Source organism: Phocoena sinus, chromosome 9 (genome assembly GCF_008692025.1).
Source record: "Phocoena sinus isolate mPhoSin1 chromosome 9, mPhoSin1.pri, whole genome shotgun sequence".
In the NCBI taxonomy this organism is placed as follows: Eukaryota; Metazoa; Chordata; class Mammalia; order Artiodactyla; family Phocoenidae; genus Phocoena; species Phocoena sinus.
Window position 1 is genome coordinate 42,798,364 of NC_045771.1, and position 23,320 is coordinate 42,821,683.

At 36.4% G+C, this 23,320-nt stretch overlaps 2 protein-coding genes across 2 annotated transcripts in view; both read left to right on the forward strand.

Annotated features, from left to right (window-relative positions):
• DPY19L2 (dpy-19 like 2) overlaps positions 1 to 23,320 on the forward strand; it is a 95,225-nt gene that overhangs the window by 68,319 nt on the left and 3,586 nt on the right. Inside the window, exons 17-21 of the mRNA XM_032643570.1 lie at positions 7,114 to 7,138; positions 13,670 to 13,789; positions 14,925 to 15,099; positions 18,504 to 18,603; positions 19,918 to 20,043. Coding sequence (XP_032499461.1) covers positions 7,114 to 7,138; positions 13,670 to 13,789; positions 14,925 to 15,099; positions 18,504 to 18,603; positions 19,918 to 20,043 — 546 coding nt within the window. The remainder of the gene's footprint in view (positions 1 to 7,113; positions 7,139 to 13,669; positions 13,790 to 14,924; positions 15,100 to 18,503; positions 18,604 to 19,917; positions 20,044 to 23,320) is intronic.
• LOC116759604 (peptidyl-prolyl cis-trans isomerase A-like) lies at positions 6,034 to 6,778 on the forward strand. The gene has a single exon (XM_032643569.1). The coding sequence runs from the start codon at positions 6,073 to 6,075 to the stop codon at positions 6,565 to 6,567; it is 495 nt and encodes a 164-aa protein (XP_032499460.1). The 5' UTR covers positions 6,034 to 6,072; the 3' UTR covers positions 6,568 to 6,778.

A 23,320-nucleotide genomic window follows, 5' to 3' on the forward strand; every position in this document is an offset into this window, starting at 1 on the left:
GCTTTGGGTAGTAGAGTCATTTTCACAATGTTGATTCTTCCCATCCAAGAACATGGTATATCTCTCCATCTATTTGTATCATCTTTAATTTCTTTCATCAGTGTCTTATAATTTTCTGCATACAGGTCTTTCGTATCCTTAGGTAGGTTTATTCCTAGATATTTTATTCTTTTTGTTGCAATGGTAAATGGGAGTGTTTTCTTGATTTCACTTTCAGATTTTTCATCATTAGTATATAGGAATGCCAGAGATTTCTGTGCATTAATTTTGTATCCTGCTACTTTACCAAATTCATTGATTAGCTCTAGTAGTTTTCTGGTAGCATCTTTAGGATTCTCTATGTATAGTATCATGTCATCTGCAAACAGTGACAGCTTTACTTCTTCTTTTCCGATTTGGATTCCTTTTATTTCCTTTTCTTCTCTGATTGCTGTGGCTAAAACTTCCAAAACTATGTTGAATAAGAGTGGTGAGAGTGGGCAACCTTGTCTTGTTCCTGATTTTAGTGGAAATGCTTTCAGTTTTTCACCATTGAGGATGATGTTTGCTGTGGGCTTGTCATATATGGCTTTTATTATGTTTAGGAAAGTTCCCTCTATGCCTACTTTCTGGAGGGTTTTTATCATAAATGGGTGTTGAATTTTGTCGAAAGCTTTCTCTGCATCTATTGAGATGATCATATGGTTTTTCTCCTTCAATTTGTTAATATAGTTTATCACATTGATAGATTTGCGTATATTGAAGAATCCTTGCATTCCTGGAATAAACCCCACTTGATCATGGTGTATGATCCTTTTAATGTGCTGTTGGATTCTGTTTGCTAGTATTTTGTTGAGGATTTTTGCATCTATGTTCATCAGTGATATTGGCCTGTAGTTTTCTTTCTTTGTGACATCCTTGTCTGGTTTTGGTATCAAGGTGATGGTGGCTTCGTAGAAGGAATTTGGGAGTGTTCCTCCCTCTGCTATATTTTGGAAGAGTTTGAGAAGGATAGGTGTTAGCTCTTCTCTAAACGTTTGATAGAATTCACCTGTGAAGCCATCTGGTCCTGGGCTTTTGTTTGTTGGAAGGTTTTTAATCACAGTTTCAATTTCAGTGCTTGTGATTGGTCTGTTCATATTTTCTATTTCTTCCTGATTCAGTCTTGGCAGGTTGTGCATTTCTAAGAATTTGTCCATTTCTTCCAGATTGTCCATTTTATTGGCATAGAGTTGCTTGTAGTAATCTCTCATGATTTTTTTTATTTCTGCAGTGTCAGTTGTTACTTCTCCTTTTTCATTTCTAATTCTATTGATTTGAGTCTTCTCCCTTTTTTTCTTGATGAGTCTGGCAAGTGGTTTATCTATTTTGTTTATCTTCTCAAAGAACCAGCTTTTAGTTTTATTGATCTTTGCTATTGTTTCCTTCATTTCTTTTTCATTTATTTCTGATCTGATTTTTATGATTTCTTTCCTTCTGCTAGCTTTGGGGTTTTTTTGTTCTTCTTTCTCTAATTGCTTGAGGTGCAAGGTTAGGTTGTTTATTCGAGATGTTTCCTGCTTCTTAAGGTGGGCTTGTATTGCTATAAACTTCCCCCTTAGAACTGCTTTTGCTGCATCCCATAGGTTTTGGGTCGTTGTGTCTCCATTGTCATTTGTTTCTAGGTATTTTTTTATTTCCTCTTTGATTTCTTCAGTGATCACTTCATTATTAAGTAGTGTATTGTTTAGCCTCCATGTGTTTGTATTTTTTACAGATCTTTTCCTGTAGTTGATATCTAGTCTCATGGCGTTGTGGTCGGAAAAGATACTTGATACAATTTCAGTTTTCTTAAATTTACCAAGGCTTGATTTGTGACCCAAGATATGATCTATCCTGGAGAATGTTCCATGAGCACTTGAGAAAAATGTGTATTCTGTTGTTTTTGGATGGAGTGTCCTATAAATATCAATTAAGTCCATCTTGTTTAATGTATCATTTAAAGCTTGTGTTTCCTTATTTATTTTCATTTTGGATGATCTGTCCATGGGTGAAAGTGGGGTGTTAAAGTCCCCTACTATGAATGTGTTACTGTTGATCTCCCCTTTTATGGTTGTTAGTATTTGCCTTATGTATTGAGGTGCTCCTATGTTGGGTGCATAAATATTTACAATTGTTATATCTTCTTCTTGGATCGATCCCTTGATCATTATGTAGTGTCCTTCTTTGTCCCTTTTAATAGTCCTTATTTTAAAGTCTATTTTGTCTGATATGAGAATTGCTACTCCAGCTTTCTTTTGGTTTCCATTTGCATGGAATATCTTTTTCCATCCCCTTACTTTCAGTCTGTATGTGTCTCTAGTTCTGAAGTGGGTCTCTTGTAGACAGCATATATAAGGGTCTTGTTTTTGTATCCATTCAGCCAATCTGTGTCTTTTGGTGGGAGCATTTAGTCCATTTACATTTAAGGTAATTATTGATATGTATGTTCCTATTTCCATTTTATATATTGTTTTGGGTTCGCTACTATAGGTCATTTCCTTCTCTTGTGTTTCGTGTCTAGAGAAGTTCCTTTAGCATTTGTTGTAAAGCTGGTTTGGTGGTGCTGAACTCTCTCAGCTTTTGCTTGTCTGTAAAGGTTTTAATTTCTCCATCAAATGTGAATGAGATCCTTGCTGGGTAGAGTAGTCTTGGTTTCAGGCTATTCTCCTTCATCACTTTCAGTATGTCCTGCCACTCCCTTCTGGCTTGTAGGGTTTCTGCTGAGAGATCCGCTGTTAACCTTATGGGGATTCCCTTGTGTGTTATTTGTTGTTTTTCCCTTGCTGCTTTTAATATGCTTTCTTTGTATTTAATTTTTGACAGTTTGATTAATATGTGTCTTGGCGTGTTTCTCCTTGTATTTATCCTGTATGGGACCCTCTGTGCTTCCTGGACTTGATTAACTATTTCCTTTCCCATATTAGGGAAGTTTTCAACTATAATCTCTTCAAATATTTTCTCAGTCCCTTTCTTTCTTTCTTCTTCTTCTGGAACCCCTATAATTCGAATGTTGGTGCGTTTCATGTTGTCCCAGAGGTCTCTGAGACTGTCCTCAGTTCTTTTCATTCTTTTTTCTTTATTCTGCTCTGCAGTAGTTATTTCCACTACTTTATCTTCCAGGTCACTTATCCGTTCTTCTGCCTCAGTTATTCTGCTATTGATCCTATCTAGAGTGATTTTAATTTCATTTATTGCATTGTTCATCGTTGCTTGTTTCATCTTTAGTTCTTGTAGGTCCTTGTTAACTGTTTCTTGCATTTTGTCCATTCTACTTCCAAGATTTTGGATCATCCTTACTATCATTATTCTGAATTCTTTTTCAGGTAGATTGCCTATTTCCTCTTCATTTGTTAGGTCTGGTGGGTTTTTATCTTGCTCCTTCATCTGCTGTGTGTTTTTCTGTCTTCTCATTTTGCTTATCTTACTGTGTTTGGGGGTCTCCTTTTTGCAGGCTGCAGGTTCGTAGTTCCCGTTGTTTTTGATGTCTGTCTCCAGTGGCTAAGGTTGTTTCAGTGGGTTGTGTAGGCTTCCTGGTGGAGGGGACTAGTGCCTGTGTTGTGCTGGATGAGGCTGGATCTTGTCTCTCTAGTGGGCAGGTTCACGTCTGGTGGTGTGTTTTGGGGTGTCTGTGGCCTTATTATGATTTTAGGCAGCCTCTCTGCTAATGGGTGGGGTTGTGTTCCTGTTTTGCTAGTTGTTTGGCATAGGTTGTCCAGCACTGTGGCTTGCTGGTCGTTGAGTGAAGCTGGGTGCTGGTGTTAAGATGGAGGTCTCTGGGAGATTTCCGCTGTTTAATATTCTGTGGAGCTGGGAGGTCTCTTGTTGACCAGTGACCTGAAGTTGGCTCTCCTACCTCAGAGGCAGAGCCCTGACTCCTGGCTGGAGCACCAAGAGCCTTTCATCCACACGGCTGTTCAGTGGCCTGAGCAGGGGAAGCTGCAGTCCAGTCCCCAGTAGTGAGCTGAGTGCCGCAGTCTTCACGAGGGAACTGCTGGATGGCCACAGAGGGCACCTGCAGACCTGTCTGCAACCTCAGGTAGAGTACAGTAAATTCTTGGGAGCTGGAGCAGTCCATTCACCTGGAAATTCCTCCTGGGTCACACCCTTTCCAGCCACCGCCAGCTCTTCCTTTTCAATCTCTTCAGCACCTCTGTAGAAGTAGAGATCAGGCTGATCTGACCCCGGGGGTTCATGGGAGACAGTCTATATTTATTTTTTAATGCTTTGGTCTTTTTGTCTTTATACTAGAGTTAGGTGATTTACACACCACTACTACAGTATTAGCGTATTCTGAATTTGTGTAGTTACTTTTACTAGCAAGTTTTGTACTTTCATGTGTGTTCATGTTACTAATTAGCATTCTTTCATTTCAACTTGAAGGACTCCCTTTAGCATTTCTTATAAGGCAGGTCTAGTGATGATGAACTCCCTCAGCTTTTGTTTGTCTGGGAAAGTCTTTCTCACCTTCATCTGAAGGACAGCTTTGCTAGGTAAAGTATTCTTAGGTGGCAGATTTTTTATTTGAGCACTTAGAATATCCCACTCTCTCCTGGCCTCCAAGGTTTCTGTTGAGAAATCTGCTGATAGCCTTACAGGGGTTTCCTTATATGAGATGATTTGCGTTTTCAAAGTTCAGTTTTTGTCTTTGATTTTGACAGTTTTATTATAATGTATCTAGTGAATTTGGGAAAGGTCACGTATGAGCCTCCTCTACTTGGATGTCCATATCTCTCCCCAGAGTTAGCAAGTTTTCAGCCATTGTTCCCTAAATAAGATTTCTACCCTGTTATTTATATGTTTATTCATGGGCATTTTAATCTGAACACTCAAATCTTTCTTTAGCTCAGGGGGTAGTTATTCTCTTTTTTTTTTTTTGAACATATATTATTGCTTTTATCATATTTTTTATTTCTTTTTTTCTTATGTTCTCAGAGAATTCTATGATTGGGTCTTCAAAATGACCAATTTCAGCTGTGTAAATTCTGCTATTCAACCTTCTTCTAAGGTTTTAAATTAGGCATATATGTTTTTTCATAATTTCTGAAAGCTCTTTTTTACTGCAGCTTGTTTTAATTGAATGGATGCAGAATCCTCTTAGACTTCTGTAAAAATAATAATTGGAATTTTCATTTAATACTATCTATTATTCCTTATATTAACTCTTTCTCGAGTGTTCAGTTCATTTGCTCATTTATCTTGATGTTTTTCTTTCATCCTATTTGTGTCTCATGATTTGGTTGTATATTGATATTCTAAATTAGTTACTAGATTTATTTGTATCCATACTTATTGTTGGGGTCATTGGTGATTATAATACTTACCTACCAGGCCTCTCCCTTCATGCAGTAGCTCACTATAGGAGTCTGTTGTGACTGGCAGATTTCAGGACTTGTGGGAACCCATCCATTCACCCCCACCTCCACCCTTGACTGCATAAACTCAGGAAGGACTTGCAAGGTTGGAAAAATAATTTGGTGATTTCACTACTATTCTAAGAGGCCTTCCCTCCACTACTCTTCTTAAAAAATCTCTGGATCTGTGAGTGCCCCTGAACTTCCTTATACTTCTTACTTTCTTATTTATACTGTCTTACTTCTCTCTCCAACCCCAAAATCCATATGAGAAGGCCTCTCATCCTGCAAAGACTGAAATATTCAGTCTTTACAATGGGCAATAAAATAAGCAGTCTTGTATCTCTTGTCTGGATCTAGCATAAACTCTATGAGGATAAGAACAGTATCTATTCTGTTCACACTGTGCTCACTGCACAGTGCCTGGAACACAGTAGGTATGCCATAAAAATTTAGTAAATTTTTAGACATAAATATTTAGAAAATTTGTTAGACAACTTTTGTGGAACTAAAAATATTTGTAAGCTTTACCTAGTAACTTTTATTCTAGAAATTTATCCTAAGGAAATACTCAGAGATGCTCACAGAGTTTTAAGTACAAGGACGTTCATGTTAGTAATTGTGAAAAATAAAAACAACTCAAAAGTCACAGCAGTGCTTATATAAAGCATTATAGGCTTTGCAGACGCCGCCACATCGGAACTTCCCGCGCAGTCCAACCATGGTCAACCCTACCGTGTTCTTTGACATCGCCGTCGACGGCGAGCCCTTGGGCCGCGTCTCCTTCGAGCTGTTTGCAGACAAAGTTCCAAAGACAGCAGAAAACTTCCGTGCTCTGAGCACTGGGGAGAAAGGCTTTGGTTATAAAGGTTCCTGCTTTCACAGAATAATTCCGGGATTTATGTGCCAGGGTGCTGACTTCACATGCCATAATGGCACTGGTGGCAAGTCCATTTATGGGGAGAAATTTGATGATGAGAATTTCCTCCTGAAGCATACGGGTCCTGGCATCTTGTCCATGGCAAATGCTGGCCCCAACACAAACGGTTCCCAGTTTTTCATCTGCACTGCCAAGACTGAGTGGTTGGATGGCAAGCATGTGGTCTTTGGCAAGGTGAAAGAGGGCATGAATATTGTGGAAGCCATGGAGCGCTTTGGTTCCAGGAATGGCAAGACCAGCAAGAAGATCACCATTGCTGACTGTGGACAAATCTAATAATAAATTTGACTTGTGTTTTATCTTAACCACCAGACCATTCCTTCTGTAGCTCAGGAGGAGCACCCCTTCATCCCCATCTGCTCAAAATATACTATAATCTTTGTGCTCTCATTGCACTTCTTTGGGTTCCATATTTTCCTTATTCCCCTCCAAGTTTAGCTGAATTGCAAAGTTAAGTTTATGGTTATGAAATAAAGACTAAACAACCAAAAAAAAAAAAAAAGCATTATATATTCTGTATATGGTTGAATATTTAATAGATATTCTTTTTATTCATTTATCTCTCCAGAGATACAGTTTTCAGCAATCAGTAAAACCCATTTTATCTTAACCAAAGAACAGCATTTTGATATACTTTAAATAGAATGACTATAAATCATGCCTTTTAAATTGCCATAATTTTTAGTAATATTATCTGATAGCTTTATTTATTTATATATTTATTTATTTAAAATATAAGAACAAATAAATGGAAGTTCATTTTGATGTAATCATAGTATAATGGACAGTCAGTAAATAGAGAATATTTTTGTTTTATTCCAGAAAACATCTCCTTGAACGTGGTGAGGTAAAACTTCCTTTTTAATCTCTGCTAGATTTGTATATTATATTTTAGTTCAAGGATAATTCACAAAGGTATAATTCTGCTGTTGATACACCAACATCAGTGCTTAAGTGCTTCAGCACTGGTAATAAATTTCTGCTCATCCTTCCCACTTTTTAATCTGCTCTCAGTTTTGAACAGTAGTAAGGACTTGACAGCCAGAAGGCTGATTTATGACCACAGAGTATAATTAAATTAAATTACCTTCCTTCATTCATTCAACAATAACAAACATTAATTTCTAACCCGCTGAGCTAATCAGCTACAAGTCATCAGAGTAGGTACCCGTGGCCCTGTGACTGGTGGGTTTTTGCCACACACAGACCTGATGGTCAACCAGTTACAAGCTTAGCTGTGTTACAGGATACAACAGATGGTATAGCGATGTTCCTGCCCTCAGAAATGTCTAATTTTTCAATGGAGAGCAAAACAACATAGTCTTTCTTATGGTGCTAAATTATTTTGTGACATACAAGAGAAAGACCATCATGGGCTAGAAATACAATTTCCTAAATAATAGAACTTTGAGTCTTAAGTGGCAGGTCAAATTTACAAGAGAGGACAACTGAATTTGAACTTAATAGGAATAGCTTATGATGATAACTAATATTTTTTAAATAGTTACTATGTGCCATGTACTGTACTGTTTTGATTCTCATAATAATATTATTCCCACTTTGCAAATAGGAAAATTATGTTAATTAAATGATATTAGATGTTACAGAGATAAACACTAACATTGAAATGACTTAAATCAGTAGAAATTTAATTCTTTGCTCACATAAGGTTAAAACCGGAGTTCCTGATTAGCAGGTAGTTCTCCAACAAGCAGTATTTGAGGGACCCAGACTCCTTCCATCTATGGCTCTGCCATCTTCAATATGTGGTGTTCAGGCTTGATGTGTACAAGGCAGCAAAGGAGAAAGAACATGGAAGATTGTGCACTGGAGGCTTTGTAAGGCTGGAAAAGATAGATGCACATCACTTCCTTCTCACAGCCAGAACTCAGGCACATGGCCACACCTGACTGCCAGGGAGGCTGGGAAATGGAGTCTTGCTGTGTGTTTAGGAAAGAGAGCAAAGGGATCTCTGCCAAGGACTAGAGACCTAGAGAAATTAAGTAGTTTACCTAAAGTCTCACAGCTAATTTGCAGTAAATCTTGCATTTAACCACTAGCAATCCATTTCCAGTGCTCTCAGAGGAGTAGTCAGCACTTACTGCTTCCTATGTGCAGGGCATTTTGGGGGAAGTTATTTGATAATTTCATTCTCACAGCAACCCATTGACGGTAAGTACTATTATTTTTTTATTTTACAGATGAAAAAAACCGTGGCATAGAGAGGTTAAGTATTGATAACTAGCCTAAGGTCACAAAGCTAAAGTGGCCTTAGCTTTGTAGAGCCAAGGACTATGAACCCAGGCAGTGTAGCAGCAAAATCCATGCTGTTGGCCATTCACTCTGATACCACCTAATGTGAACTGCGTTTATGTAAATTAGGCATGTCACATTATCCAGCTTTACTTACTAGTACACATTCGTACTTCATATTTTATCATACAATATTTAAAACCCACCTCTTTTTAGAAATATAGTATTCCTTAAGTTTCTGCCTCTCTTTCTCACATAGTTTGCTACCTTCTCATTTTCTTTCATTTCTCCATTTGTCCTTGTTTTGCCCATTTTTCTTTTTTCTATTAATTCTGCATACTTATCAGTTCAGTCTTTATTATGTGCCTACTATACACCAGGTTTCTGCTTTATGGAATTTAAGGTATAGTAGAGGGAAAAAAATGTGACCACATAATTATATGTGCAATGACAAAGGAAGATACAAAAGTAGTACAGAAGAAGAAGTGATTAAATCTGTGTTTGGAAGGGATGGGGTAGTTAGGGAAAGGCTTTTCAGATGACTATAGAGGAAGAGTTTACCAGAGTCAGAGGATGCACATGTGCAAAGAAGGCAGAAGGTAATAAATTTATCCAGAACTACAGGCAAATCAGTGTTGCTGATGCATAAAAAAAACAAGAAGATGGGAAAAAAAGCAGCGTTCAGACTATGATGCCTTTGTATGCAAAGCAGCTGGACTTCATTCTGGACTTTGTTGTTAAGTTGGAGATGGTATGGTCAGATCTTTTAAGTCTGTTGGCAGTAAAGAAGATGGTTTTTTAGAAGGCAGTAAGAAAGTGAAGCTGACCGAAAAAAGGACAGTGATAGCAAATCTGTTAATTTTTTCAAACTAAAGAGGGTATGCTAAACTCCTGATGTATAGGCAGATTAGAGATTTAAATTTCTAAAAATAGTAGGTCTTATGGAAGGAGATGATAGATTTCTGGGCAGTAGCAATGAAGTGGCTCCTAATCCCACTTCCACTTGTGACTCACACTGATAAATATCTGTTTGGTTTGGGATGGGACTGTTTTCACCTTAGGGATGATAGGGTGCGAGAGGCACAAACCCTGATTCACTCTGAATGTGATATGATAGCAAAAGATTGTACATTCCAGCTTGTTTCAAAACTAGGTGAGGATCCCTTAGGATAATTTTTTCACTGGGGGTAAGTTCTAAATTCCTCGCTTTGTGCTAACCCTCTGAATCAGGGATAGTCTGCAAACCTCAACTCACTAAATTAACCCCTACTGGTATGATATTGATTATTAAAGTTTGTTAGATTAATGGATACTGTTGTGATTTTTCCTCATAATTTAATGTATTTGTGTTTTATTTATTACATCAGATTTGTTTCTTTTAGCCAACTTTTCTATGTTATGGGCTTAGAAATTAGTGAAGGAGTACCTAGTAATTCACAGGGAAGAAAAGAAAGGAAAGAGATTTAGGAAAAATATTTAGTCCCAGAATGTCCTAATACTATGAAGAACTGGTGAGAAGATTGGCTAGGGAGAGAGAACATTCAGAGTATTCACTCCTGAATATTCTTTTGACCCACTCATATCTCATTTTGTCCATGACAGAAAGTCCTGCATCAGCCTTCACTTTTTTCTAATCCCTAGTTTATTATATTATGTGATTAGTTTATATTAGATCCTTTATATTTGAAGTCTGTTTAGTTTGTGTTTTCTATTATAAACAAGGTTTTTCTGTTACTTACAGCCAAAGAGCTTTCTGTGACATACAGCTGAAGGCATCTGAACTTATATAGAGCTATTCAGTTGAAGAAGTGAAATGATACAGAATTTGGGGGAAGAATTACTTCTTTTGAGAAACTGATATTGAGTGACATATTTTGGGAATCTGTACACTTCTGTATTCACAGACTAATAGAACTATGTTGTTGAATAGTTTATTGTTTGGAGAGAAAGTATAGGGTAGTAGTTAAAGACAATGACTCAGAAGCTAGACTGGACTCAGATCTTTGTTCTTCCACTTACTCAGCATGTGATATTGGCTAAGTTATTTTACATCTTTTGGGGAACAACAAAAACAACAACAATCATAATAGTACTTATCTTCATATGGTTGCTATGGGATTATATGAGTTACATGTAAGGTCCTTACAATAATGCCTAGTCTAAGTTAAGCATTGTATAAATATCCACTTTTACAGTTAGTGTGCCTTCTGGATCAAAATTTCAGATCTAATATTCTGCTCCCTGTTAACTGTGCCAGTGAAGGGCATCTCTTTAGCATGTTCTCAAGATATCTTCACACTGTCATGTGAGGTAGTTTTGACAGGAACAACTCGCTATTTGGACTGGCTTTAGTTAGTCCTTGCTTTCTTTCTGCTCGGTAGCTGCTACCTCACATTTTACCCAGTTGGGCTCACTTATTCCAAAGATGAGTAGTAAACAGTTCCCTGAGCTTCTCTTCCTTCCTTCCAGCCTCTAAAAAATGTTGTGAGAATTTTCCTAGTAATTTTTATATGGCAAGAGGTACCAGATTGACAATGGCATACATACAATAGTGATTTTTGTACTATACTTTTTGACTGTAGCCTTCTGTCCTCCACTTGGTAGTTAAAAAGAAGGCTGTCTTATAGAATGGAAGATAAAATAACTATGGCAAAAGAGCTTTATGGAAAGTCGTAGCCTGAGAGTAAGTGAATGCTTAGGAGCATTTGGGTGAGAATAGAAAACAGACGTTAAGTGATGCCATTTGGGATAGCTGTTCTGTGTCATCCAGCCACAAAAAGCATCATTCAGGGAAGACAAGGTAATGGTGGGGATCTTTCAGGTCTCCATATGAAAACAGTCCTTCCTGCAGCCTTTAGATGATAGAGGAAAGTCAAGGAGTATTACTACCTTGGATTTGATTTTGGTCATGTGAGAAATTGTTGCTAAAGTAGAAGTAACAGAAGTTAGGGGAGGAAATGATAGTGTCATCCTGTGGCTCAAAATAACCAAAGGAAGGAATACTGGGAGAATTCAGATGTGTATTTGTATCGATTATCCGTTATCTATTATGGTCTGTTTCTAGATGCCACATTTTAAGAAGATGATGGACAATCTGTACCACATTCAGAGCAGGGCAACCAGAATTATGACAACACACAACTAATAATTGAATTTTTCTGAATATTTACTCTAAAGATAGAAAGCTTTCTAAGGTTGAAGGTGGGAATAATGCAAAGTCATAATTACAGTATTTAGATAATCGAGAACTGTCATGCACAAATGGGTTTAGACCAATTTTGTGCAGTTCCAGAGGTGTGGAAGTTGCAGGAAAACATTAGTTCAGTTTTAGAAAAGATTTTCTAACATATACAGCTATCCGTCTTTGTAATAGGTACTCCTGTGGCATATTCCTTTTCAAGAAATAGTGAATATTCAGTTGATAGATTCATAGAAGTGATCCCTGTTTTGGATAGATGATTAAAGTAGATGGCTCACATAACCTATCAATCTGTGATTTAGCGGTCCTAAACAAAAGGACCTATTTGAGGATGAAGTGTGTTGATGTCTTGTCTCCTCTCCAAAACATGTTCCTAATTTTGTCCAAAGGTGAGTTTGACTAAAGAAAAATGAAGGATTGATTTTGAAATAAATGTTCCACATTCCAACTCTGGGTTCAAGAATTATTTAAAAAATTAACAGATTTTCCATTTCAAATATCATTTAGAAAAGGAAAAAAGATAACCTTAGGTACAGTTTTTGCCATTCTGTTTTAAATATAAATTATATATTTCTGATTATAATAGAACGTGTCTTTAAAATTTGAAAAATGCAGAAAAATCACCAGTCAGAAATAATTTCTGTTAACTTTTTAGGTATATTCTCTTACAGCCTTTTCCCCCTGTGCATGTATATACACACATAGATGGTTTTCATAGAATTAATATTATTATAGTATAGAGTTTTATATTTTGAAAACTTTTCCATGCCATTAAATAATCTTCCAGTATGTAATCTTTTAATGGTTGTATACATGTGAAAATGCAATAATTTACTTAGTCCTCTCTATTGGTCACTTAGGTTGTTTCTGTTTTTGCTGTGAAAAATTCATTTCAGCGATCATCTTTGTAGAAGCATTTTTGTGTTTTGATTATTCTCTTAAGTTAAATTCCTAGAACCAAAATTTTAGTCAAAGGAGTTGGCTCTTTTCTAGGGTCTTGATAAATATTACCAAATTACAGAAATATACCAATTATTTCGGTGTGTTTCATGGCATACTCTCTAACACTCTATTAATTTAATATTTGTCAATTTTATAGGTGAAAATATTATCTTTACTATTTAATTTGTTTGAATATTAGTGAATTAGAACATGAATATTTAGTTGTGCTTACTTTTGGTTGTATTCTTTGTCCATTTTTCTAGGGAGGAGTTTGTTGATATTTTATGAATATGTCTGTTAGAAAAGTTATGTTTGAAACCTTTGCTCAGAGGAACCCCATCTTAAAATGGGGTGTCCTACTAATTAGTACAAGTATTTATACAATTCCACTACTTCTAAAATAATCTAGTTTGTGTTATGATTTTTGTTGCTGACTAAATGACACAAATTTGTGAAGCATCCCATATTTTTATGTCTCTGTGACTCCCTTTCTCACCTGGTGTAGGTCCTTGCTCAAATGCCACCTCTTTGAAGAGGCCCACTCTGATGATCCTAATTACACTTGAAACTTCTCCTGCCTGTGGTCTCACACCACACCCTGCACTTCAGTCTCCTTTCCTGGCTCTGCTTCCCTTTTCATTGCACTTACCACTTTCTGATAGACTGTATGATAGATTTTGTTATTTGCTATGTCTATTTATTTTGTCTCTCCTTAGTAAATGTACTAAAATGTGAGCCTCATAGGACAGGAATTGCTCAGTGTTGTTTTGTTCACTACTATATCCAAAGCACCCAGAACAGTACCTGGCATATAGCAGGCATTTGATAAATCTTAGTTGAATGAATGAATAAATATTAATAGACTTATTAATAACTTAAAAGATCCTTGTCCTAGTGAATAATAGTTTTAATATACTTTATTTTACATATATTAATTAAAAAATATATAAAGTGAAAATGTAATTTTGTTTTGTGTTTTTATAGCTAATTTTTCACATATTGCAGTTGTTTGCATTTGCTTCCCTTGCCATTTTAATTATGAGGCTGAAGCTCTTTTTGACACCTCACATGTGTGTTATGGCTTCCTTGATATGCTCTCGGCGGGTAAGGTATTCATTCTTGTATAACTACACTATAACACTACAGCAACTACGGTGTAGTTACCATGGCTTTGCTGAGTAATCCAAAACATAAAAACACTAGGTGTTTTTATCTTAAATGATTTAAAATGTTAGTTCATGATTCATTATAGAGTGAGAAAAGTAAATTCAGGTAGCTTCGAAAAATTATTCCTAGATTTTAGCTGATAATTCTATGACTTTCCCCTCTATTAGTATCCTCTCCACAAATATAGTTTTTTGAAGTTCAGGTCAGTGTAAGAGATTCTTGGCCTGTCAAAACTATCCTCAAGTGCTCTTGTAATACTAGAGAAGATGCAGCGTAATTGCTCTAGTGTTGTCTTGTTGGCCTTGGATAATTCGTGGGGGAAAATTGTCAATTCTGGGGTTCTGTTACTGTATGCAAAAGAGCTAGACAAAGTAGCTAGAATTTTGGGACCAAGTTACTTCTAGAGACACCTTATTTAGTTTTGATTGTAAGTGTCTTGCCTTAGAATATCATAATGCTTATATTCCTGAGAGGAATATACTTGTCAGTACTAATGAGGTTTCCCTAGTTATTCAAGATGTCCATAAAAGGCAGCCAGATGTTATGGATTTAGTTCCAGGATGTTTCAGAATTGTGATTTGCTAATCTTAATTCCTGGTAGTAAATCAGTACCAGAAGGATCAGGTATTCCTTCTTTATTTCTTTTAAGAGGAAAGAAAGCTCCTTTTTTTTTTTTTTTTTGCGGTACGCGGGCCTCTCACTGTTGTGGCCTCTCCTGTTGCAGAGCAGAGGCTCCGAACGCGCAGGCTCAGCGGCCATGGCTCACGGGCCCAGCCGCTCTGTGGCATGTGGGATCTTCCCGGACTGGGGCACGAACCCGTGTCCCCTGCATCGGCAGGCGGACTCCCAACCACTGTGCCACCAGGGAACCCCAGAAAGCTCCATTGTTAACTGGACTCCAATTCCAAAATATTTGCTGTTTTTAAACAATAGGTGATGATTATTATATTCTGTATGTTGTTAGTATCAGATGGTAATCCACCTTGGTTTAGGTAGAAAGGTGGTAATTTATTATTGACCCAATAGCCCCCTTCATATAAGAATTATAAATAATTGGTTTCTTTCATTTCAGCTCTTTGGCTGGCTTTTTCGGAGAGTTCGTTTTGAGAATGTTATCTTTGGCATTCTAACAGTGATGTCAATACAAGGTTGTGCAAACCTCCATAATCAATGGAACATAATAGGAGAATTTAATAATTTGCCCCAGGAAGAACTGATACAGTGGATCAAACACAATACTAGACCGGGTATGTAGCTGTTTGGTTATACGTATAGCTAGCACACACATTATTATTATATGTTATTATACATTTGCATATATTGTACAGTTATCATTTCATATATATGTGTATGTGTGTATATATATAAAAATTTTAAATACATACGCATTCATACCTTCACAAATTTTGAGCATGGTAATTGCAGTGTTCACCAAATCAAACCTTTTTAAAAGGTGGTTTTGTGTCATCTTTAAACCCCTCCTAGGTTTAAAAGAATTTAAAGAATTTAAACCTGTCGAAAAGAATTTTAACTGACTTTAAGAGTTATTGATTGTTCACAAGTTATGTGCTATAATGCTGAGATTATTGTATTTTAACCATAACAGTGACACCTCAAAGAAAAAAAAAACCTTTAATGACAACTTTCATACCTTGTGACAGGCCACTGGAGAAGATAGTTTTGACTGTGGGGAGGTTAACAATACCCCTCCCATCACTTCCATTCAGTGCCTACTCTCTGCTCCATGTCTGTAAAACCAGTCACATGGAGAAGAGTTAAAATCTTGGATATTCTGTTTTCTTCACTAATTCATCTCAAAAAGATCAGTCTACATGCTATTTTTAAATACTTTAAAATATTCTTTTAGCTTATCTTCTTTTCTTGCTATCTTTATCCAAAACCACCTCAAGCAGATTGATATTTATTTCACTTTTAAATACCTTTCCAGAGGATAAATATGTTGTACATTATTTTCTGTAAGTAACCTATAGTCTTGTCCTAGACAATTTTTGACGTTTCATAATTTTTTTCTGGCACAAGTTCTTCACTATGGTTTATTTAAATTTATCCTGTGACTCCTTGAGCCAGTTTCTTCTTATCTCTTATTTGGTAGTCATCATTTTACTAACTAGCTATCATTAAGGTAAACTCTTATGAACTTCAACTCAGATATTTGGCCTATGGCTTTCAAAGGGTGTAGGTGACAGTGCCTCATCACTTAGAGCTTCCAGGTTAGTTTAATCAGAATTTTTGAATTAACACTTTACTGACTTTTTCCTTGTAGTACAATAGTACAAGGTAGCTAGTCCCTTTACTCTCCCTTGCCCCTCCCCACTTACAGCTGTTTTTCCAAAGCTTTAAAAGATACCTGCTCTTTTCATGTTTGCTTGTGTCTTTCTTTGTTCCAGTGTTTGTCTTGGGTTCTTGGCAGAGAGAGCCTATGTTTGGCAACTTACTCTTCTGAGATAACTCTCACAAACTCCTACCTCATTTTTGCCTCTTCTTTGATCTTACCAATCTTTCTCATCGCTGTATTATGAGTTCTGTCATGGTTACCACATGGTTTATTAAATTCTATAGTAAAGGTGGAACTAGAGCTTACATTCAGGTCTACCATGTAAGGTTGTATAGTTTGTACACAGCACAAAGGTGCTCAGTTGGGAGGACAAGTGGGAACTGATATCCAGCCTGTGGTCCACTTACCAAGTCATGTATGTATTAGTGAGGCTCTGTCAAGTCAAAGGGATAGCTTTTTTCTAATACATGCGGTAAGCTAAGTGGAGATTTAAATATATTATAGAAAAGATCCTATTATTTCCCTGTCACACTCATGCTTACTTTGCCCCCAAGAGGAAAGAAGCATTTGGGGAGTATTCTCCCCTTCTCTCTGTTTCATAGATGGTTGCTTCTCAGTGGTTCCAGTTCTTGCTGGACAGGCTTACCTAGTTTCTTCTGGATGACCCTGGCCCTGAGCTTTGGGTCCTTCTAGCCCAGAGTTTCCCAAGCTTGGCACTGTTGATATTTGGGGCTACCCTGTGCATTGGCAGCATATTGAGCAGCATTCCTTCCTTCTACCCGTAGATGTCAGTAGCCCCTCTCCCCCCACAGTGTGCTAACCAGAAATATCTCCAGAAGTTGTCAGTGTCTCTAGGAAACAAAATCACTTCTGGTTGAGAACCACTGCTCTAGCCTAAGAGCTTTTCATCATTAATTATTGAATCTTACAATAATAAATACACGTCTACTTCAATTTATGTATGTATTTTCAAATTTAAGGCATATAAAGAGATATTCATGCAAAGTTATATTTATTTACTTATTTATTTTTTAATAAGTGTATCCATTTATTTATTTATTTTTGGCTGCATTGGGTCTTTGTTGTTGCACGTGGGCTTTTTCTAGTTGCAGTGAGCAGGGGCTACTCTTCATTGCAATGCGCGAGCTTCTCATTGCAGTGGCTTCTGTTGTTGCGGAGCATGGGCTCTAGGCGCGTGGGCTTCAGCAGCTGTGGCTCACAGGCTCTAGAGCGCAGGCTCAGCAGTCGTGGCGCACGGGCTTAGTTACTCTGTGGCGTGTGGGATCTTCCCAGACCAGGGCTCGAACCCATGTCCCCCGCATTGGCAGGCAGACTCCTAACCACTGCACCACCAGGGAAGTCTCCAAAGTTACATTTAGAATGCTTAATTACATTTGAAAGTAAACATTCAATTATTTACAGTAGATCTGAATAATATGCCTTGTTCTTATTAGTGATTTTACTGTGCTGATTAAAAATGACGATAACCTTGCTAATCATGTAATCATTTATTGTACACGAGTGCCAGGAAGTAAGCATTTGATCTTTTTGTCTCCCAAGAGACAGAACTAAAACTGAAGCCAGACAGTAGATTTTGGTGTAAGACTAGTTATAACCAAAAGGCAATACATTTATACAAGCTATTACTTCAGAAAGTACTACTAACAAGTAATGAAATGGTTTGATGAAATGTATACATTTATAAAGTCAAACAGAAACTAAGAAAACTTAGCTATGAATATTTAAAGATGATCTGAGGGAAGAAAACAATGCTTTCATCTGGAAAGTTCTCAAGATTACAGTTCACAACCCACAGAAGTCACTTTAAAACATGTACCATAAGACTTGCCCTTTATAATAGTCTCCCAGTTCCTAGAACTTTAAACTATTGGAACAAGATATCAAATTGTACAATTCTTTCCAGTCCTGTGTGTCTTTGTAGTGCTGTCTCTTAGTATAGCGCTTGAACATGGTAGTATGCTGTAGTGAAGTGGCTAAGAGGGTAGGCCCTGATACTTTCTAGCTGTGCAGTCTTGGGCAAGTCACTTAACTTTGCTGTGTCTCAGCTTCCTGATCTACAAAATAAGAATACATAGAACCCACCTCAAAGCTGTGCAAATTAAATTCTATAATCCTAGTAAAAGTATTTAGCAGTTCCTGGCACCAAGATAACATTTAATGAAAGTTGGCTATTGTGTAGACCATCAGTAAATATTAAGCGAAGAAAAAGAATGCTGCCAATGATTATTATTTAAATGTACTTCATCTTTCTTAATCTGGGTTCAAATATTACAGATAGGTAACTTTTGGTTTTCTTTAAAACATGTTGTTAAGGAATATAATCTTGTTTTCCAGATGCTGTTTTCGCTGGTGCCATGCCTACAATGGCAAGTGTCAAGCTCTCCACTCTTCACCCCATTGTGAATCACCCACATTATGAGGATGCAGACTTGAGGTGGGCAACTGATAGAATACTTCAACCAGACACACTAACGACTTCTCCTGACTCATAGGAATAGGGAAATTTTTATACACACATGCACACACACACACACAATCACTCTTATCCTCATATTTGTGCTAGAAGTTAAAGAATAATAACCATTCAGAAATTACAATACGTACCTGTTGACTTAAAGTAACCTTAATAAACCTCTGGAAACTGAAAGAAGCAACACCCAGTTTTTCTCACAGTGAAAAATATGTCACATTTATGACTAGCCTCTGTGTGTTTATGTGGGTGTGTGTTCCAGTGAAACTCCTAAGTAATAGTAATAAGAGTGGGGATAGATTTGGCTCATGGCCATAGTTTGCCAACCCCATTCTAGATTCCACAGCCCCTCTGCCTGATTTAAGAAACCATTCTTCATCTTACTTGTGGCCAATGATTAGCCTTTTTTAACAGATAGAAAAGGTACATGAAATTTGCTATATTAAACGCTTTTATGAAACTTTGGGGTGCTCTTTTCCTAGCTGATTATGGGAACTCTAGCTTCCACTGAGGTCTGAAAGTTTTGTTTTCCTTAAATGACTGACTTTTAAAAATTATTTTAATCATTCTAGTAATTGGGTAATCATTTCCTTTTAATGTATTTTTGGCTTATTGTTAGAGGTAATATTTTAAATTATTTAAAGTTTTATGTTTGGTTGTGGAGATTGGGCGTTCTGTATGCTTGAAATCCTAAGAAAAGTCTAATGCATAATTGATAATTTGTTCAGGATTTTATAAAAACCCCCATTTAGGGCTAAACCATCTGTTGGACCATATTTTGGTAAGCATACCTGTCTCTCAAGCTTCTGTTAAGTTGCTTTCTCTACATGACTACTACCCTAGATGCCCACTGTCTAATTGTTCTATTTGGTACATTCAGCTTCAACTCATATGCTTTTCAGAGTTTCTATGAATGAAATTATCTACTGAAATCTATGTTTTCACTATATTTAGCCTCTATCTGAATTTGTTCCAGATTAATTATTTTATGAATTATGCAAAGCAAATTTTATATTCTGAACTATTATACTGCTACCTACCTCTAGACTCTAAACTGGTTTATACACTAATAAGCAGTACCTGCAAAAATCAAATTGCTGTAAGTTTAAGCACATGCAAAATATTAATAGAAATGTGGCAATTGCTATTCCCAAAATAATTCATGCTATTTGGGGTCGTATATAATCAATGCTCCATCCAGTAAGCATTGAGGTTTTAATTTGGTAACACATCTATTATCATTTATTTAAAATTGTTTTAACTTGTTTGAATTTAAAGAGCTCGGACAAAAATAGTTTATTCTGCATATAGTCGAAAATCTGCAAAAGAAGTGAGAGATAAGTTGGTGAAGTTACATGTGAATTACTACATTTTAGAAGAGGCGTGGTGTGTTGTAAGAACTAAGTGAGTATGAGCCCTGTGGTATATGATATGGTATATTCTAAAACAACAAATGTTTTACTTTATTACAGCAGTCCTGATTCTTTAAAAATTTTTATTTTAAATTAATTCCATTAAATTGTTGCCCTGGTATTTTATTTAAAATTATTTCATGTAGGAAATTAAAATTATACTATTGTTTAAGCATAATGTAATTTTTTTAAAGTATAGTATATTTTGCTATCCTAATTTTTTCATTTTAATTTAACATCTTAAATGTAGCTTTTTTCCATAATCTTCACATTTTTATAACTTTTATTAGATGTCTGAAATACAGATTTGAATTTACAACCAAGTGAGATATTAGCATTCTGCTACTACAGCTGATTTACATTGGATTTATAAGACTCATAAGAAAAGTTTCACGTAACTCAAAAGGACATAATAAGAAAACGTTTCTAATTAACATTTTTTCATTTCTAAATTTTGAATCTCTAATAATACATAAAATTCTAAGATGTGTAATGGATATCTTGAGACCTTTGTTTAGTCTCCTTGATTTAAGAAGTCCTTAGTTATATTAATTTTAGCATTAAGAATTTTCATTTCTCCTATGGATAATTAAGAATTGGCTATAACAGATTTTGAAGAGCTAAGTTCATAAATTTTAGTAGCTAATTTTTGTATCTAATTTTAAGATCTAATAAATATGTATAGGAAGAAATGGCATCTTGCAAAAGACGAAACAGAAATATCATAATGTATATGCTTATCATATTAATTTAATTTAAAGCTTAAGACAAAACATACTTCAAAACAGGGCATATTGTCACAAATAAAGGTGGACATTTCATGATGACAAAAGGATTAATTCATCAAAAATATCTAACAGTTTTAAATATGCATACCTCTAAACAGAGCTTCAAAGCACAAAAAATAAAAATGTGTAGAACTAAAAGAAAAAATAAGCAAGGCTTTAATTATAGTTGGAAAAGTTAACATTTTTTTCCCCTACTAGGAAAAGTAGATAAAAAGTCAGTAAGCATATAAAAGAGATGAACAACAAATAGTATCAAATAACCTGACCCAACTGACATTTATTGAACACTACAGGAAACAGCTGTAGAATACACATTCTTTTAAAGGGCATGTGGAATGTTCACCAAGAGAGAACATATGCTGGGCTGTAAAATTGTCTCAATATGTTTAAAAGGTTTTAAATCATACAGAATTAAAATAGAAAACGATAATAAACAGATACCTAGTAAATCCATGCATATTTGGAAATTAGGCAGTAAACTTACGGGTAATTTATGTGTCAAAGGAAAAAAACCACAAAGAAAATTTTAAAACACTAGTTTTTACTTGAATGGAAAAAGGGGTCTTTTAACAATATTGCTGATCTAACTGGATATAATGTACAGAAAAAAAATTAAACCATGACCCATACTACACCATATACAAAACTTAACTTTATGTGGATTATAGAACTAAATGTAAGAGCTAAAACTGTAAAGATTTCTTAGAACACAGTACTAACGATTTAAAAAATCAATAAATTGTATATATCAAAATTGAAATATTTTCACCAAAAAGACATTAGAAAAATGATAAGGCAAGCCACAGACTAGAAGAAAATATTTGAAAGCATATATCTGATAAAGGACTTATAAATATAGTTCATATAAAGAAATTCTATAAATTAATAATAAAATGACCATACAATTGAAAATGGGCAAAAGACTTGGAAAGACATAATTCACCAAAGAAAATGTGTGACTGACCGATAAATACAATTTTTAAAACTAAAACACCATACATTGGAGAGGATACAGAATAATTGTAAATCTCTTACATTGCTAAGGGGAGTGAACATGATACAACCACTTTGGAGAACTATTTGGAGAAATCTTAAAAAAATTTAAGCACACATCTACCTTATTACTCAGCAGTTCCATTCCAAAGAATTTAAATAAGAGAAATTAAAACATCTCTCTAGGGCTTCCCTGGTGGTGCAGTGGTTGAGAGTCCGCCTGCCGATGCAGGGGACACGGGTTCGTGCCCCGGTCCGGGGAGATCCCACATGCCGCGGAGCGGCTGGGCCCGTGAGCCGTGGCCGCTGAGCCTGCGCGTCCGGAGTCTGTGCTCCGCAACGGGAGAGGCCACAACAGTGAGAGGCCCGCGTACTGAAAAAAAAAAAAAAAAAAAAAAAAAACCCATCTCTCTAGAAAGAGTGTCATAGCAGTTTTATTCATAATAGCTCAAAACCTGTAGGTAACTTGTTGCTTTTCCCTTGCTGCTTTTAAGAATCTCTCTTTATGTTTAATTTTTGTCATTCTAATTACAATGTGTCTTGGTGTGGACCTTTCAGGTTAATCCTGTTTGGGACTCTTTGTGTACCCGGAAGTCTGTTTCCTTTCACAGGTTAGGGAAATTTTCAGCTATTGTGTCTTCACATATGTTCTCTGCCCCTTTTTCTCTCTCTCCTCCTTCTGGGACCCCTAAAATGAGAATGTTAGTATGCTTGATGTTGTCTCAGAGGTCTCTTAAACTGTCCTCAGTAATTTTTTTTTCTTTTTTTCTGTTCAGCATCAGTGACATCCACAGCTCTGTCTTCCAGTTCACTGATCCATTCCTCTGTATCATCTAATCTACTGTTGATTCCTTGTAGTGTATTTTTTTTTATTTCACTTATTGTATTATTCAGCTGTTTGGTGGTTCTTTATATTTCCTATCTCGTTGTTAAACTTCTCACTGTGTTCATCCATTCTTCTCCCAAGTTCTTTGAGCATCTTTGTGATCATTACCTTGAACTTTTTATTTGGAATTACTTATCTCTACTGCACTTAATTCTTCTTCCAGGGTTTTTATCTTTTTCCTTTGGAACATATTTCTCTGTCACCTCATTTTACCTAATTTGCTGTTATTATTTCTATGTATTTGGTAGTTTGGTTACACTTCCCAATCTTGGTGAAGTGACCACCTGTAGGAGACATCCTGTGGGTTCCAGAAGTGCACTCCCCTCTGGTCACCAGAGCTATATGCTCTAGGGTTGCCCCCTGTGTCAGCTGTGCGGGCCCTTCTGTTGTGGCAGGCTGAGAACTATGGATGGTCAGGTAGATGTGGCTGGCCCCCAGTCCTGTTGGTTGCCAGGCCCTACTTTGTGTGGAGGCTACTGGCCAGTGGTGGGTGGGGCCAGATCACGAGGCACCTGGCTATAGGTTCCAGGGTGTAGCAAAGCTGATGTTGGCCTGCTGGTGGATGGGGCTGTGTCAGGCTAGCTGCTTGATCTGAGTCTTCT